Below are 15618 nucleotides of genomic sequence, written 5' to 3' on the forward strand. Positions count from 1 at the left end.
CTCTCTCTCTCTCTCTCTCTCTCTCTCTCTCTCCCTGGCTGACGTCAGCTGACCGCCTCGGCTCTCTCCGCTCCTCCGGACACGGCGCCGCGTAAAAATGCTGCTCTCTGTGCCGCCAAGGGCAGGAATCAACCCGTACAACGGCTACTCCGGCAAAATCATCAAGAAGGTGAGTAACTACAAGCTTCTGCTCCTTCTCCTCCTCCCTCTCCTCCCGTGTGGCTGAGGAACACAGCGGTTTGTCGGTGCCGCGCTGCGCCTGGAGCCCGGTTCAAAAGCCGCTCGGTTGTTTAAGCTGCAGTGTCCTTGAGAAGTGGATCACAGGCGGCGTTGGAACTCTCTCTCCGCCCGCTGCTGGGGGCTGCTCTCCGGTTGTTGTGGTTGTTGTGACACAAACTAACACAGGAGGACCCCACACATTGTTGCCTGTTACATTACTGCCACAGTTTCGTGTGTGTCCGCTGCTCCTCTTCCTACGCGGAGCCACAGAGAGGAGAGCGGCGCAACAAACTGCCCGGAGATGCTGGATCTCCACGGGCTGCGAATGGAAGACGTTTGTTTTACTACTTGTTACTGGACTTTATTTGGGGTGGAAGCAACTCCACTTGGCTTTGGTACCGTTTTTTTTCATTGAATTACGCACAAGTTGGTAAAGTTTTTTTTTTTTCCATGTCTGTCTTTTACGCGTACAGATATGCCCCACCCCTTCTTTCCTGCTAATGATGACTGAGAGGGGCTGCATGCATGGCTCTGTGGAAAAGAGCAAAGTTACAAAGCTCATGTTAGAGTCTATAGAGATGTAACACAGTGCGTGTAGATGGATAGATAGATAGATAGATAGATAGATAGATAGATAGATAGATAGATAGATAGATAGATAGATAGATAGATAGATAGATAGATAGATAGATAGAGGTGGATGGTTGGATGATGGATGATGGATGATGGATGATGGATGTATGGATGATATAGACAGACAGACAGACACGTAGATAGATAGATAGATAGATAGATAGATAGATAGATAGATAGATAGATAGATAGATAGACAAGCAGATAGATAGATAGATAGATAGATAGATAGATAGATAGATAGATAGATAGATAGATAGATAGATAGATAGATAGACAGACAGATAGACAAGCAGATAGATAGATAGATAGATAGATAGATAGATAGATAGATAGATAGATAGATAGATAGATAGATAGACAGACAGATAGACAAGCAGATAGATAGATAGATAGATAGATAGATAGATAGATAGATAGATAGATAGATAGGTAGATAGATAGATAGATAGATAGATAGATAGATAGATAGATAGATAGATAGACAGACAGACAGACACGTAGATAGATAGATAGATAGATAGATAGATAGATAGATAGATAGATAGATAGATAGATAGATAGATAGATAGATAGATAGATAGGTAGATAGATAGATAGATAGATAGATAGATAGAGGTGGATGGTTGGATGATGGATGATGGATGATGGATGTATGGATGATATAGACAGACAGACAGACACGTAGATAGATAGATAGATAGATAGATAGATAGATAGATAGATAGATAGATAGATAGATAGATAGATAGATAGATAGATAGATGCACTTTATTGATCCCAAGGTATCAGCCATGTAACACACTAAGCAATACGTAAAAGAATACAAGATCATCAACATATACAACATATACAAATAGATGTGGCCATGTAGGATATGTAGATCGGTTGTATAAGGACCAATACTGATTGCATATTGTCTTGTCATGTGAATAATTCATGGAGTAACATTGTTATCTATTTTTTTCTGCTCAGAATATATATATATATAAATTCAATATAGATGTAACACAGTGTCGTCATATGAGATGTTAGTGAAGATCCAATACTGATTGAATGGTGTTTTCTCACGTGAATAATTCATGATGAGGCATTGTTATCTTTTCTCTCTGTACAGATAGGTGTAGAAATTGTTTGCAGCAAGCGCAAACTGTTTCTCATGCCGTATACGCTTTCAGAGTATTTATACTCTGTACGTCGACGCCTGCCTCTCAGCATTTCTTTGACTTAAGTCTCCACAAAGCTGAAATCAAACACCTCCCTCCTTCCCCCCCCCCCGTGTTATTCCCTTCCCTTTGCCTCAAGGCTGGCAGGAATTCAGATTGCTCAGATTAATGACCTGGAATTCCTGGAATCCTGGATTCACACAATGTGTTCATTTCAAGAAAGGTGGGGGCTCTGCAAACTCAAACCTGTTCCTTGAAAGAAGAAGAAGACATGCACACACTTTTTTTGGGGGGGGGGGGGGGGGGGGGTTACTCATTTTGCATTGTGCCAAAGTCACACACAGAGAGGAGACTTGTAAATCCAGCGTCAAGTGGTAAGCCCCTGGTCTGTGTCTTTTTACTACGAGAAAAAGGGCGGAGAAAAGAAAAGGATTAAGAGACCCCCCCCCCCCCCCTCCCTCCCCTCTGCTTTCGATTAACTGCCCCGAGTCTTTTTTCTCTCTCTCTCTCTCTCTCTCTCTCTCTCTCTCTCTCTCCCCTGTGTCTTTCACATACCTCGATTTCTCGTCTGTCAGTGGCTGAGTTCACATAGAGAGGAGAGGCTGAACATTCCTCCCGACTGATGAATTCTTTTGTCCGGAGACTTTACTTTCTGCTCTATTCGGTGCATTCGGAAACAGACTTATTTTTGGATATTTGTGTTTTTCACAAATCTGCATTGAGTCAGCAGAAGGAGAGCGAAGAGGCGCGTCTCACCTTGTAGCCACGGGACGCCGAGGATTTCCATCACTTTTGTGTGGTTCTTCTCACCTCATTGCACTGCCTTTTTCCTTTTTGTTTTCGGCCTGCAGCTGCAGAGATATAGAAGGAAGAGATTGTGTCTGTAACACTATGATCTTTTCCACGGTGCCTTTTAAGGTTTCTGTTGCCAAGCAGGTAGGACTCCTCATTTAAGATCTCTCTCTCTCCTCCAAGATAGCACTTTACTCATATGCCCAATATCTCCTATAGTGATAATGATTATGACAGTTTATTTATCCATGATTGAAACGATACTGTATAGTAATGGAAAGTATTATGATTTTAATAATGTTGAGCAATATACTGATCAACTAATTGAAATATTTGATATATTTGACCCTCTGACTTTTGCTTTTCTCGGGATAAAGCTAAGATTAAATGACAGAACTAAATGGGTTTGACCTTAAGACGCTTTTTGAAGCAGCGTCAGCATCACTTGGATAAAAGCGTCATGGTGCCGGAGGGATGTTGCGTTCAAGTGTCAAGACAATCAGGTGCACATCTTTGCTGTAGAGTTTAAGACGCGCATCCTGTTTCACTTAGCCCTCCATTGTTGTCTCTCGGGAGAAAAAGTCCTTGAGTCACCTGCGCTCCCTACAGGCTTCACCTCTGCTCTCTCCAACTGTAATCACACCATCAGCCTTCAGCCTGGAGCACACATCCTCTCTCTCTCTCTCTCTCTCTCTCTCTCTCTCTCTCTCTCTCTCTCTCTCTCTCTCTCTCTCTCTCTCCCTCTCTCTCTCTGCACCATACTGTGCCGGCCACTTACTGTGGTTATGCTTCTTGCACGACTGTAATAATAACACAAAGAGCTGATTTATCTCTCTGCAACTATAGCTGCGGACTCTGATATTAACGGGGATGTGAGAGCGCTGTACGTCTCCAGCTTCTCTCCGCCGAGTGGCTGAGAGCGACCGAGCATCACTTGTTCTCGGGCAGGATTAAGTTATCACGCATCGTAAAAAGAGTACGCCCGTTGTAAATAAGTATGGGCTTTATGTACGCACAGAAGGATTTCCTGTGTTCCTCAGAGATGATCCTGTTTTTGTCAGATTGCCCAGTTCCCACAGAGCTGGGATGCCTCCAGGAATGTAGTTTAATTTAACAGCAACAGCTTCACCTCTGGTTTTAAACCGTGCCCCCCACAACCCCCTGTCCTCCTCCAGCAGAGAAACACAAACATTTGTGCATCGCAAAGGAATGTCAAGAATGCTGGGAGATGACACTGTGATACATGTCCGCAGTGGAAACAGATATGCGGCCGGCTGTGAATTGTAGAGTAACAAGTCGAATTTTGGCTCATTGGATATTATAGGATGTAGGATATAGGATGTTATAGGATGTAAAACTAGATTTGTGTTTCCCGTTCCTGCACTTATAAGACTCTCATCATACTTTCTGTTGGTCCTTATCTGGATCAATGGATCTGGATCGGATTCTGCATGTGAATGGGAAGAATCTGTTGGCGAAGGGACAAGATCTTGAGGCCTTCAGTTTCCCGTGTCTAATCCAATTCCATTTCCGACCAATCACGTTCGAGCATGCAGGCTTCTGTTGCTCCCAGGTAAACAGTCTGTGTGGAGAGAAAAAGAGGTGGAACACATTGACCGAAATGCCTTTTCATTTACCGGCATTCATATGCTGATAGCTTTTAATAGAGATAAGCCAACATGTCGTCTTGACCTAAAACACCGATTGTGTGTTTTGTGTGGAGAAATGTTCAACGCTCCAAATTATTGACCCCCACAGGCTGCTTTGTCAACAGATGATAGCCGATGGGAGATTGTGTTGATCCCAACTGCATTTGCGCTCCTCTGCATGCATGTTTTGCACCAGCACATCAGGCGTAGCCTCACATGCATGGCGGGAACACCTGGATCCCGCGCTGGGCACGGGGACAGATGGGGAGAAGGTGTGGAGCTGACTCGCTGCCATCCTTTTCTCAGAAGGAGCCTAGCAGAGCGGTCTTAATGAGACACTACCTTCTGACTGGAGAGCACATGAGAGGGATTAGCACTTTCCGCTAACAAGCTCAGATCCCAATTAGACAGGCCTCACTAGCCAGGCTTGGTCCCGGGCTCAGCCTCCCGTCAGATTCGATCTCCCCAGGCCTCTGCAGGTGCATCCCCCCTGATAGTGTGTGCAGGCGGCCCACAGTGAAGCCGAGGGAAAGCACAGGGAGAGGTTCCTGATTGTGGAAAAACAAACAGCGTACTATTGATGCTAAAGAAAAGTGGGAGATTAGAGAAGACGGCGGAGATGAATGGGCCGTGTGAAGCACTGTGATTTTCTCAGCTTGACTAAAAAAATATAGGGAGTGAGCTCTGAGGGCTGATTCCAAAACAGTTTGAAAAACATACGGCAGCTCGGAAGTGGGGATACAAAAACCTGTGACCTGTGTCAGTTGTGTCTGAAAGATTGTTACTATAATACACATAAAGTACTAAACTGTGCGTGTACGAAAGAAGCTAAAAGTGAAGTGAGGAGGCTTTCAAAGATAATCACTTAACTTCATAAAAAGTGCAGTATCAAGCCAATACTTGATGTGTCCACCCGCAACCAATTCTCCTCGATACTTAAATGCTCAGCTTTTCAGAATTTGGAGTCTCTGTGGACTCAGGGTGTCCCAGTGTCTTCTGTCTCTTCATGTAATCTCAGAACGGCCCCATGATGCTGAGCCGGGGCCTCTGTAGGGGCCACACTGTTTGTTCCAGGACTCTTTGTGACTGAAGGTAATTCTGTCTGACTCTGGCTGTATGTTCGGCTTCATTAAAATGCTGCAGAATGAGTTTGGTAGCGCTCAGGTTCCTCCCTGATGGTGGTGCGTGATGGATAAGAACGTAAGCGTCTGAAGTGCCTCAAACCTTTGCACGATACTTACATATGCAGGTTATAAGTCATGTAAAATGTTACAAATATTAACATTATAATATGGTGGTTTTCCTCATCATCCTGCCTGTAGATGGCTAAAGATCTAGGTTTGAAACTCACGTGGTCTATATAGAGGCAGCACATGTAAATGACCCCGCCTGTTATTATACATACAGTAATGTAATAGTTGATCATTGTGGGAACTGTTGGGTTTCTCCATGGTATCGACCTATGTAAAGTGCCTTGAGATTCAAATACAATAGAATTGAATAGAATTGAATAATAATAAAAAAGGCACTCTGTGTCATTCACATCAGAGAGATTAGGTCGATTAATATGTTATACATTTTTATAGATTCCATGTGCTTAATGTTTTTATTATTACAGACACGGTTAAAGGATTTATCAAATGAAATTACACCAAGAGTAATAAACGTAACGTTGAATACCATTTCAAACTGTGTCAGAAACAGTGGCTAATGTTAGACTCTGAATAATTTGACTCTAACGATAACATACAGTGTCAAAAGAGTGGTTAACTGTCTTCCATGACGGGAGGACCTCCAGCTAGAGCCAATAATAAAGTTAATAAAGTTTATTTCTTCATCACAGCCATATCTTCGAAACATTCAGTGGAATGAAATTGCATTCCTCAGGACATAACAGTCAAAAGACAATACAAGAAAAGCAGCAGTTTTAAAGACGTGCGATCAGAAAGTTCAATCAAGTGCCTGACTTTAAATTATTTAGAATAATAAAAACGTAATAGAAGGCATAATCAATACTGAATTTAATGCTGCACTTTCCCTGTCCTATCCTTTGCTACTTATCTCAGGCGGAGTTGTTGAACCTCTGTGTTGACGTGATGTGCAGCCAATAAAAATGTGTTTAGTTGGAGATCTATTCGTCGATTGGCTGCAGTTTGTTTACTGATTCCTTTTATCCTCTCGGGGACGGTTTTCAGCGACTGTCTCACATAGCGTTGTAACATTTTGGATGATAGAACAAATACGATTTTTCTTTAACCTCTTTTGAATCCTGATGATCTATTTTGATGAACAACGGTTTAAAATCTGCTTCCAATTTAGTCTGAATAAAACGTGATGTTGCCTCGTAGATTTCCGTTTCAGGAATCCGACTCAAACTGGTGCCAGTGGTTTTCATCAGAGTTACAGCAGAGAGAAGTAGAGAGGACGTAATTAGCTTGATTCCAGCAGTCTTTTGACTGCTCCTCCTCTTTTAACAAGCTGGTGGTCCAGTGCTGACCTTGTGGTGTCCAACAAGCCACCCTATTGTTCCCGGGGGCCGGGCCTGCTGACCATAACTAATCAAATGGTTCCTCCTCCTCTGGCACTGAGAGGAAGGGGGCAACACCAAGGCCAAACTTATCTGACATTTTACTTCCTGACCAATTCAATTCAGAATTTCAGTTTCAAATCGTGGCCTGTAATTGATTTTTTCCCCCCCGAAACGCTAACATTGAAAAGAGCCACCACATAAAATTACCAATGCATCAGTGACAAAGCACAAATCTGCACACACAGTACTGTACTGTAAAAACCTATAAAAAAGTGGTATTTCTGCAGACACCCCAAGACAATAGTGGTGACTAGAGTTTGGTTTGTGCTGCTGAAAGCATTTTTGAAAAAGCAAATATTATAATGTCTGTCCAGAAACAATGTGCTGGCTGATGTTGATAGTCCACAGATCTGCATGTGAACAGTTTGGATTGGAACCGTTTCAAATACCCCCAGTGAAAACGGTTTCAGCTTCAGACCACAGCTCTAAAGCCTCTCATGCAGCAGAACTCTCAGTCACTTTAATTCCAGCCAGATTTAACATTACACTTTTATTGGTTTGGTTTTTGTTGCATTTATTAAAGAGCTCAGTTCCCATGTGTGCTGTACTTTTTTTTACAGTTTACTCTTCAGCCAAAAGTTGCTTTTCAAAATAAGGTCATCTGGTTTGGCGCTCTTACACATGTAATAATTAAGTTAAAGTCTTGATATACACAGTTCTGTATACTGTGTATTGTGTTTAAATACAAGCTGTAAAAGATGATAATCAGTGTACAGTGTGCATCAGATGTACAGACACAGTGAAACAATGACTCTGTGTCCTGGCCTTCACTGATGCATGTCTACAGGCAACAGTGTTTTCACTACACAGGGTCAGGTTGGTATGCCAATCAACGTTAAAACAGTCCCGATCATTTATTTGTGCACTAACCTACATGTAGAGTAGTAGAGGCAGGGTTCATTTCATCTCCCTGTCAAGCAGGATATATTGGAGGGACTAAATTACAGCCTGACACATATGGATTTTTGGGGGATGATGCCGATACAGATATTGAGGACAAAAAAAAATTCAGATGCTGATATATTGGCCAGTTAAAAGAATTTGGCAATGATTACTATGATGTAATTCACAAACTGTTATGGTAAAGAAGGGGCTTGATATTTTTACAGTTTAACTGTAAACTTTACTATAAATAAGCATAAATAAAACACACAAATATAACCAAATACATATAACTTGATTTAAGAAAATGAAGGCATATCTTTTCTGCTTTGTTAATTCTGTAAAATGTAAGTTTTTATATCTTTACATCAGTAAACATAAGACCCCATACCAATTAGTTTGTGAAATAGCCATTTATTACTCATCAGGCTTTAGACGAAATCCCTGCTGAGGGTTTACAGATGCTAGAGGCTAAATATTTATAGTATCTGTCTAACCTGCTCATTTTCAATCTTTGATTCTTTTTTTTTATAAATGAGCAGAGCCTGCAGTACATTGTCTCAAAAGCTCACACGTTACTTCATTATGACCTTTTTTAATTTATCTTTTATTGTTTTCAATGAATGGACTCAGGGAAAACATCTACAAGTCAAAGTAACTGAACATACTTACACATATACATATATATATATATATATATACTATATATATATATATATATATATATATATATATATATATATATCTGCTCCATAAAGTCAGATGAAGCAATGAAATTAGTATTGATATCCCGGCTCTGACTCTGTGACCCAATTTGCACGTTTGACATCATGTCGTTAGACTAACCAGCCACTGTGGCTCATGTTCTGGCTAATTGTGTCCTTAATGGAGTTTCTCCCCATAAGCCTGTAGTTTGAGCAAGTCAGTAAGTGAACAATTAAACAGCTGTTCTTGCCTCATTTCCACTACATCCAGCCACTACGTCCATTTTATTGCACATATGTACGACTGTACCGTCTTAAATGTAACTATGGCCTTTCTTTGTTCTGCAGCAGCCGTATGTGTCCCCCTCCAACCATCAGATGGCTCTTTCAAGCCCCAACAACAACAACAACAGCATCAGCAGCACCACCACCCTCAGCAACGGCGGTGGCAGCGGCAGCAGCAGTGGCAGCATCGGGGGAGAGCAACTGAGCAAAACCAACCTGTACATCCGTGGCCTCCACCCGGGAACCACAGACCAGGATCTGGTCAAACTCTGTCAGCCGTAAGTCAACCAGAAACCTTTTGCTTTAGCGTCTACTTAAGACACCCAATAAATCTCTCTCCGGCTTCCCCCTCTGCGAACACGAAGCAGGTTAGAGGAGCAGGGTAGATTAAGATAGAGCAGAGTGATGGGCGGATGGATGGATAGATGGTTTGTCTAAAAGATTGAGTGGATTGCATTACTACGTGGGCAAACACGGTCGATGGATGGCTTCCTCACACTGGAAATGCACATTAATTTCCAGCACACCTTAGCATGTATTCCTGGAACAGAGAGGAGAGCCACGTTTTTTTTTTATCCAAGACCCATCATGTAGTGGCCTTATGGAAAAACCAACAATCATTTGGTCTGCAAACTAAGAGCTCTCAGTTTGGCACGGCTGAGCACAGACTTTCCAACAACCAGGTACGGAGTGTTTAGTCTGCCTCCCTCATGCTTATTCTTCCTATGTGTCTGCTCCAGCTTAGTCTTTGAAATTTAACCTACTCTACATGAATTACTGCTCATCTGCGCTTTATAAGTATTTATTTATAGTATTCTGCACTGTGTTGCAACAGCGCGAGTGTGAGTCTTTAAAAACTCTGTTGTGGACAGCGCGTAGTCAGACATCAAACAGCGGCATCATCCAATCCATCTGATATGTTTGTTGGGTTGTCGGTTTTGGGACTTCAAAACAAGCCGGCGCTGAGATGAATGATCTGGACTTGCTTAATTGAAATCTGTAGCTCGTGATGAGAACCAGAAGAGGGAGAGAAAAGGAGGGAAAAAAGGGGGCTGGGTAGATTGAATAAGGGAGAGAGAGAGGGAGGGAAAGGGAGGGAGGGAGGGAGGGAGAGGCCTGCTATTTTACAGCTGTCTGGAAGATATGGCCCACATGAGGCGGCCCAACCCAACAGGAAACGGCGAGCCCAGGGGAAAGGGAAAGGCAAACAAGGGCAATAGCATGGAGAGGGGGGGAGGGTGGATGGATGGAGAGAATCAGAGGGGGGGAGGAGTGAATGGAGTTCAGGGTTTGTGTGTCAGGTGGTGTTTTCCGTGGGGGCAGTTCTCGTATTTCTGCTTTTACGCAGCAGATAAAATCACCGCATGAAATTTGCCTTTTAGCGGAGCACAATCAGGCCGATGTGATTCATCGTGGTGGTAGACTGAGATGGGATGCTGTATCCGGTGATGGCAAATCATGGAAATGCTCGAGCATCAGGATGTAGAACAGCCCGGAAGACCACGCATGAGGGGAATTATACAGACTTTACGCAAGTTTGAGTATTTCGTGTACATGTAGGACTCCCGGAGCTCCCCTCCCCCACATGGAGAGTCGGTCGTTTGCACACTGCGAGGTTGGGAGTGAGGGATGAGAGGAGGGGATGGGGGGGTTGGTTCTCCATCTACAGCCCCTACAGTTGTCTCTGTGGGTGACTCGCTGCCGCTTCGGTTCTCGCCCCGTGTCCTTTCTCTGGTGGTTGACCATGGACGGATGTGGGGCTGGTCCCTGTGTGCTGTGCTCTCTCACACATGGCTGAGTCTCTACAGCCACTCTTTTCATTCTGCATCATGTAGCCCAAGACCTCTGAACACAAATGAGAATCTCAACTGTGTGAGCAGTGAAGAGTAAACAGTAACTTAGGTAGAGGGGAGTTCTTGGGAGACTTAACCCGAGCAAGTTGTGTTGCCCTCAGTAATGATGCATGTGAAAATATAGGAAGACAATGTTGGCCCATCCATCCAGTCCATGTGGCAGAATCAGAAATGAACCATGAAATAGTAATGTTATATAGGAGGTCAAATGGATAATACAACAGATCTTCATGTTAACACTGGATAGATTCAATTTGCAGAGAATTTGGGTTGGATGAGGAAACGATTACGGTGTCTGTATGTGACGCCCTGAGTTTAAGATAATTTTCAACACATCTCAAAGTATTTAATGTAGGGTATGAAAGTCAATAAAACCAAATAATTAAGAAGAAGAAGATTTTAGTTATCTCTGAATGATATACTCAAGTATAAGGAAGAAGTGACTTCTATAATATGAAATTAACCAGATGACAAACAGTTTTAGGATCAAACCAGTGGTGGCTTTTCTCTTTCTTGAGGCTGAATGGTTTTAATTCAAGTAAACCACTGTGAACACTATGCATTCAGTACTTAGTTATCAAAACGATGTTTATTTGTATATATACAAGATAGTAGTGAAGTCTAGTTTGGTAGTATCCAAATCCGTAATTTTGAATTGTTTGATATTCACATTTCCTCACAGGTGACCTTAAAGAGACCATATTTTGGCCGTGTACAGTTTTATAATTTTATTTTGGGAGTGTACCGGAATAAGTTCATGTAAATGCTGTAACATTCAAAATATGCATTATTTTTGTCCCATATCTGTACGTTGCTGCGATGCTTCTTTTCACTTTCTGTCCGAAAGGTTGTCATCTTCCCCGCTCTCCCTTAAATTTGGTCAACTGCTTAGAGCATGTGTTGAGAATGAACCAGAGGCTTCCTTATCAGCTGTAAACACCGTTGTAGCCTTGAAAATAATGACGTTGGCTCTGCCGTGTACCAATTTGAACAAAACAAGCCAGTTGTTGAACATGTTGCATGTTATTTGGTGACGTAAGCGCTTTACGGGAACAGACGAGGTGTTTCTGGCTCTACAGGAGCAGTGTTTTCCGTGGGAGAGATGGAATCCCTTTGTTGCGGACTTTGGCCTTTGTAACGTAGCCGACCTCCCACATGCTCAAAAACAATATTTGACACACTAAAGGACAGGAAAGGGAATATCTTCAAAAACATAAAATGTGCACTTTAAGCTGTTGTGATTAAAGATCCCTGAAGTTGCAATTTAGACTTATCCAACAGATGAACTGACACATCACTGGTCATCACTTGACAGTTGTCAATAAACTGCACCATGAAAGCGACTCTAGCTCAGATGAAATGTGGCCTTGGTGCAGTGTCACTGGGTGAAAAGCTGGCTCGCTCTGTGAGCGGCACTAAGACCCAGTGGAGGGTTGAACGCTGCCTGGAGAGAAGCTGGTTAGCAGAATGAGAGTATGGCTCGGAGCCAGCGTAGGACAGGACAGCCAAGGAGAGGCATATCAGATTACACTGCATGCACATGCCGGGAGAGATGGGAACTGATAGACACTGCCTCACAGAAGCATTTGCCCACTATCCTGTGCATCTGCAGTATCCATAGCCGGCCAGCTCTGAAGAAAATGCAGCATTTTCATATTGGTAGTCCATTGTGAAGCAATCTGAAAATACAGCAGTACACATTCGTATCATATTATCACATCACGTTGGATTGAGGTATGATCTCCTGTGTGAATAAGATATAGAAATCCCATAGTTGTTCCTAGCGTGCAGAAACCCACAGGACACCACTTCCTTCATGTAATTTATGTCCCACCGCCCTCTCTAAAGATCTCCCTATGCACATCGTTCATTATCAGATGGTGCAGGCGTATCGAGTGTCACTGCACTGAATCTGTCAGGTGAATTGTAATTCAGTCATCACGGAGCACACTCTCTTAGGGTGTGTTGGGTTTAGGGAGAAACCGCACTGCGTCAGCAATGTTGCAATGCTAATATTGAATGTAAACAGGTAATTATTTTCAGTACACAGTGCAAGGACGGTCTTTTGAGTGTAAACTGCACTGTTTTTCAGGTACGGGAAAATCGTATCCACCAAGGCCATCCTGGACAAGACCACCAACAAGTGCAAAGGTGAGGGTGCAAACAACAGGTCGAAGCAAAGTGCTGTGCAGAGAAAAGCACGTCAGCATGTGACCTGTGGATTTTCCGAAGGAGCATGACTGGGAAATCATTAAATTATGAAAAAGAATAGGCTGTTCTTTCAGTGGTAGCTCATTGCAATCTTTGTTAAAACAACTGTTGAGTATCACATAATAAGTAATAGGGAGGACTGGTTAAATACATTTAAATACATGTAATCTAACTTTGACAAGTTAAAAGTATTTGTAAACCAGAGTGACACTCAGTAGAGTTCTCTGCAAAGGCCCAACAGTCCCTTTATACAACACCATTTTAATTCACTAAAATGCACACACTGTTAATGACATACTCATCCATAAATTATTCTCTGAGAAATCAAGGAAAAGTAGTTTAGAGACAAAACATCAATAAAAAAAAATTCTTTCTCAGGAAATAATGTATGACTCTTGTTGTGGAAAAAGTCAGACACATTTACGGTGTCAAGATCTGTGGGTTTGTACAATTTGGTGCAGAATCAGATCCAGTTAATGGTGGAAGGAAGTGTTTAGCCATGGCGCTCTACTAAGTGACATTTAGTTCTGCTATGTCTTCAGTGTTTCATTTCTTGAGTCAATAAATCAGAGATGTAAAAAAATGAGATCCATAATCCATAATATTTTTTATTACAATAATTTTATTGTGACAAGCAGTGTGGCAGATTGTAAACAGGGAAAACAGTGAATTTACAATGGATGGAGACGTACTTAGCATTTAATTATGTTTTGTGTCGTTGGATTGTGCCTCCCTCGTTGACTCTTTAGTAGATAATATATGCATAGACACCTTTATCCTGTCAGTTGCTGATGTTTTCATTGCATATCAACCACAGAGAGGTGGAATAACGGCACAAGCACGTGTCATCTCTGCCATCGTTTGTGTGAAATATTTCAGTTCTGAGGTCACGTCACGTTGCTGATTCGCTCTTCTCAGTAAAGTTCTTTTGCTTTTGGTTTTCCAAATGTTTGTCGTGTGTGTAGATTCGTGTCTTCAAAGTGCACGTCTGTGTGTATAGAGTCGCGTGTTATGCATACCTCATGGTTGAAGCTCATATGTCTCGCTGTATTTCTCCCCGCAGGCTATGGCTTTGTGGATTTTGACAATCCAGCCTCGGCTCAGAAAGCCGTGACTGCGCTGAAGGCCGGTGGAGTGCAGGCTCAGATGGCCAAGGTAAGAGCCACACATCAGATGTCACCATTTATCATTATTTATTTCTTGAAGTTAAATCTTCTGCGAATGGGAAAAAAAAAAATCACACAGATATTTTGATAGTGATAGTTAAAGGATGAATGATTAATTACTTATGGGGCTGCGCGGTGTTGTGTTAAGCACTGTTGCCTCGCAGCAAGAAGGTTACCGGTTTGAATCCCATTTGGCCGGGATCTTTCTGTGGGGAGTTTGCATGTTCTCCCACGTGTTTGTGTGGGTTTTTGGCCCAGTGATACGCTGGTAGTCTGTCCAGTACCTCGCCTCTCGCCCAACGTTCAGCTGGGATTGGCTCCAGCGGCCCCTGTGACCCTCAAAGAGATAAGCGGTGTAGATTATAGATCAATGGGTCAGTGTCCTTGCAGCAGAAAGGTTGTTCCTAAGCCAAATTTAGCTTTATAAATTTCTCTTTTTTTCAAGTCTTCTCAAGTGTGTCTGTGCAAGGGTGAGTCCTGGGCGGTGCACTGTATGCACATATGGGTGTGTGTTGACATCAGCAAATCTATGGATATGAATGCACTGTAGAATACTTTATGTGTGTGCACGAACAAAAGGGCACCGACAGGTATCGTGTGTGTACGTGCATGTGTGTGAGTGTGCCGTTCTTCTTAGTGATGACGGTGTTGGGGGAGCGGGTCCCAGGGCCTGGTCTCTGAGCTCCCTGCACAAAGGACCTATCTGTTCTCCCTGGTGGCATCTGACTCAGTGTCTGAGCAGCTCCACAGTCAGCAGGGCCTTGTGCCCAGCCACCCGCCCTGTCAACACACACACACACACCACACACACACACACACGAGCACACACTTCAACAGCCTTGCCTGAACCGGATTATGACACAGTCAAAAGCAAGCACGCGTACATGCACGCCACCGACACCCTGGGAAAGCTGATCTGTCACTAAGCTGGATCACTGACATTCATACGGCTTCTTGCTCACAAAATAACTTGATTTCACTCACTCCTTCACTCCTGGTTTACAGCCAGGCTTACGCTTGTGTCAGATTTCTCTGTGACTCACTCTGACTCATTCGCGGTCGAAATCCACAGCGGATCTCCTCCGCTCACTCTCATTGGTTCCAGCTCCGCCGTTAGCTCGTTGTGAGGGAGGAAGAGGAGGAGGAGGAGGAGGAGGAGGAGAGGGGGGGCTGACGGAGAAATCACCTTCACCACAGGTCGCAACGATTACACATGCATTATTTATAGAGTGGAAATTAATTCACGCTGCATTTACAGGTTTTTAATCACATCTGTACTCGGAGATCATGAATATGCATCATGGTTAGAGGGGGATACAGAACGGTTATCGTATAAGATACTGTTGTTCAAATCAAGTTTGTTTGAGCAGGAGGCAAAGAAAGGACAATAAAAGCCCACAACATGGCTCCAAAGTGTAAAATGAATTGTCAAGAGATTCTTATTTCAAATTCAGATTTGGGAAAGCTG

The 15618-nt window shown here is 43.0% G+C and overlaps 1 protein-coding gene across 3 annotated transcripts in view; it reads left to right on the plus strand.

Annotated features, from left to right (window-relative positions):
- Positions 1–15618, plus strand: part of LOC117764748 (RNA-binding motif, single-stranded-interacting protein 2-like) — a 22489-nt gene continuing 6871 nt past the window's right edge. Inside the window, exons 1-4 of one of the 3 annotated variants that reach the window (XM_034590795.1) lie at positions 1–169; positions 8984–9198; positions 12866–12924; positions 14048–14139. In XM_034590795.1, the coding sequence (XP_034446686.1) occupies positions 98–169; positions 8984–9198; positions 12866–12924; positions 14048–14139 (438 nt within the window). In that variant the 5' untranslated portion in view covers positions 1–97. Of the gene's footprint in view, positions 170–2583; positions 2955–8983; positions 9199–12865; positions 12925–14047; positions 14140–15618 lie in introns of those variants that run through there. The other 2 variants (XM_034590796.1, XM_034590797.1) reach the window with 2 other exon arrangements.

This window comes from Hippoglossus hippoglossus, chromosome 7 (assembly GCF_009819705.1).
Source record: "Hippoglossus hippoglossus isolate fHipHip1 chromosome 7, fHipHip1.pri, whole genome shotgun sequence".
Lineage (NCBI taxonomy): Eukaryota > Metazoa > Chordata > Actinopteri > Pleuronectiformes > Pleuronectidae > Hippoglossus > Hippoglossus hippoglossus.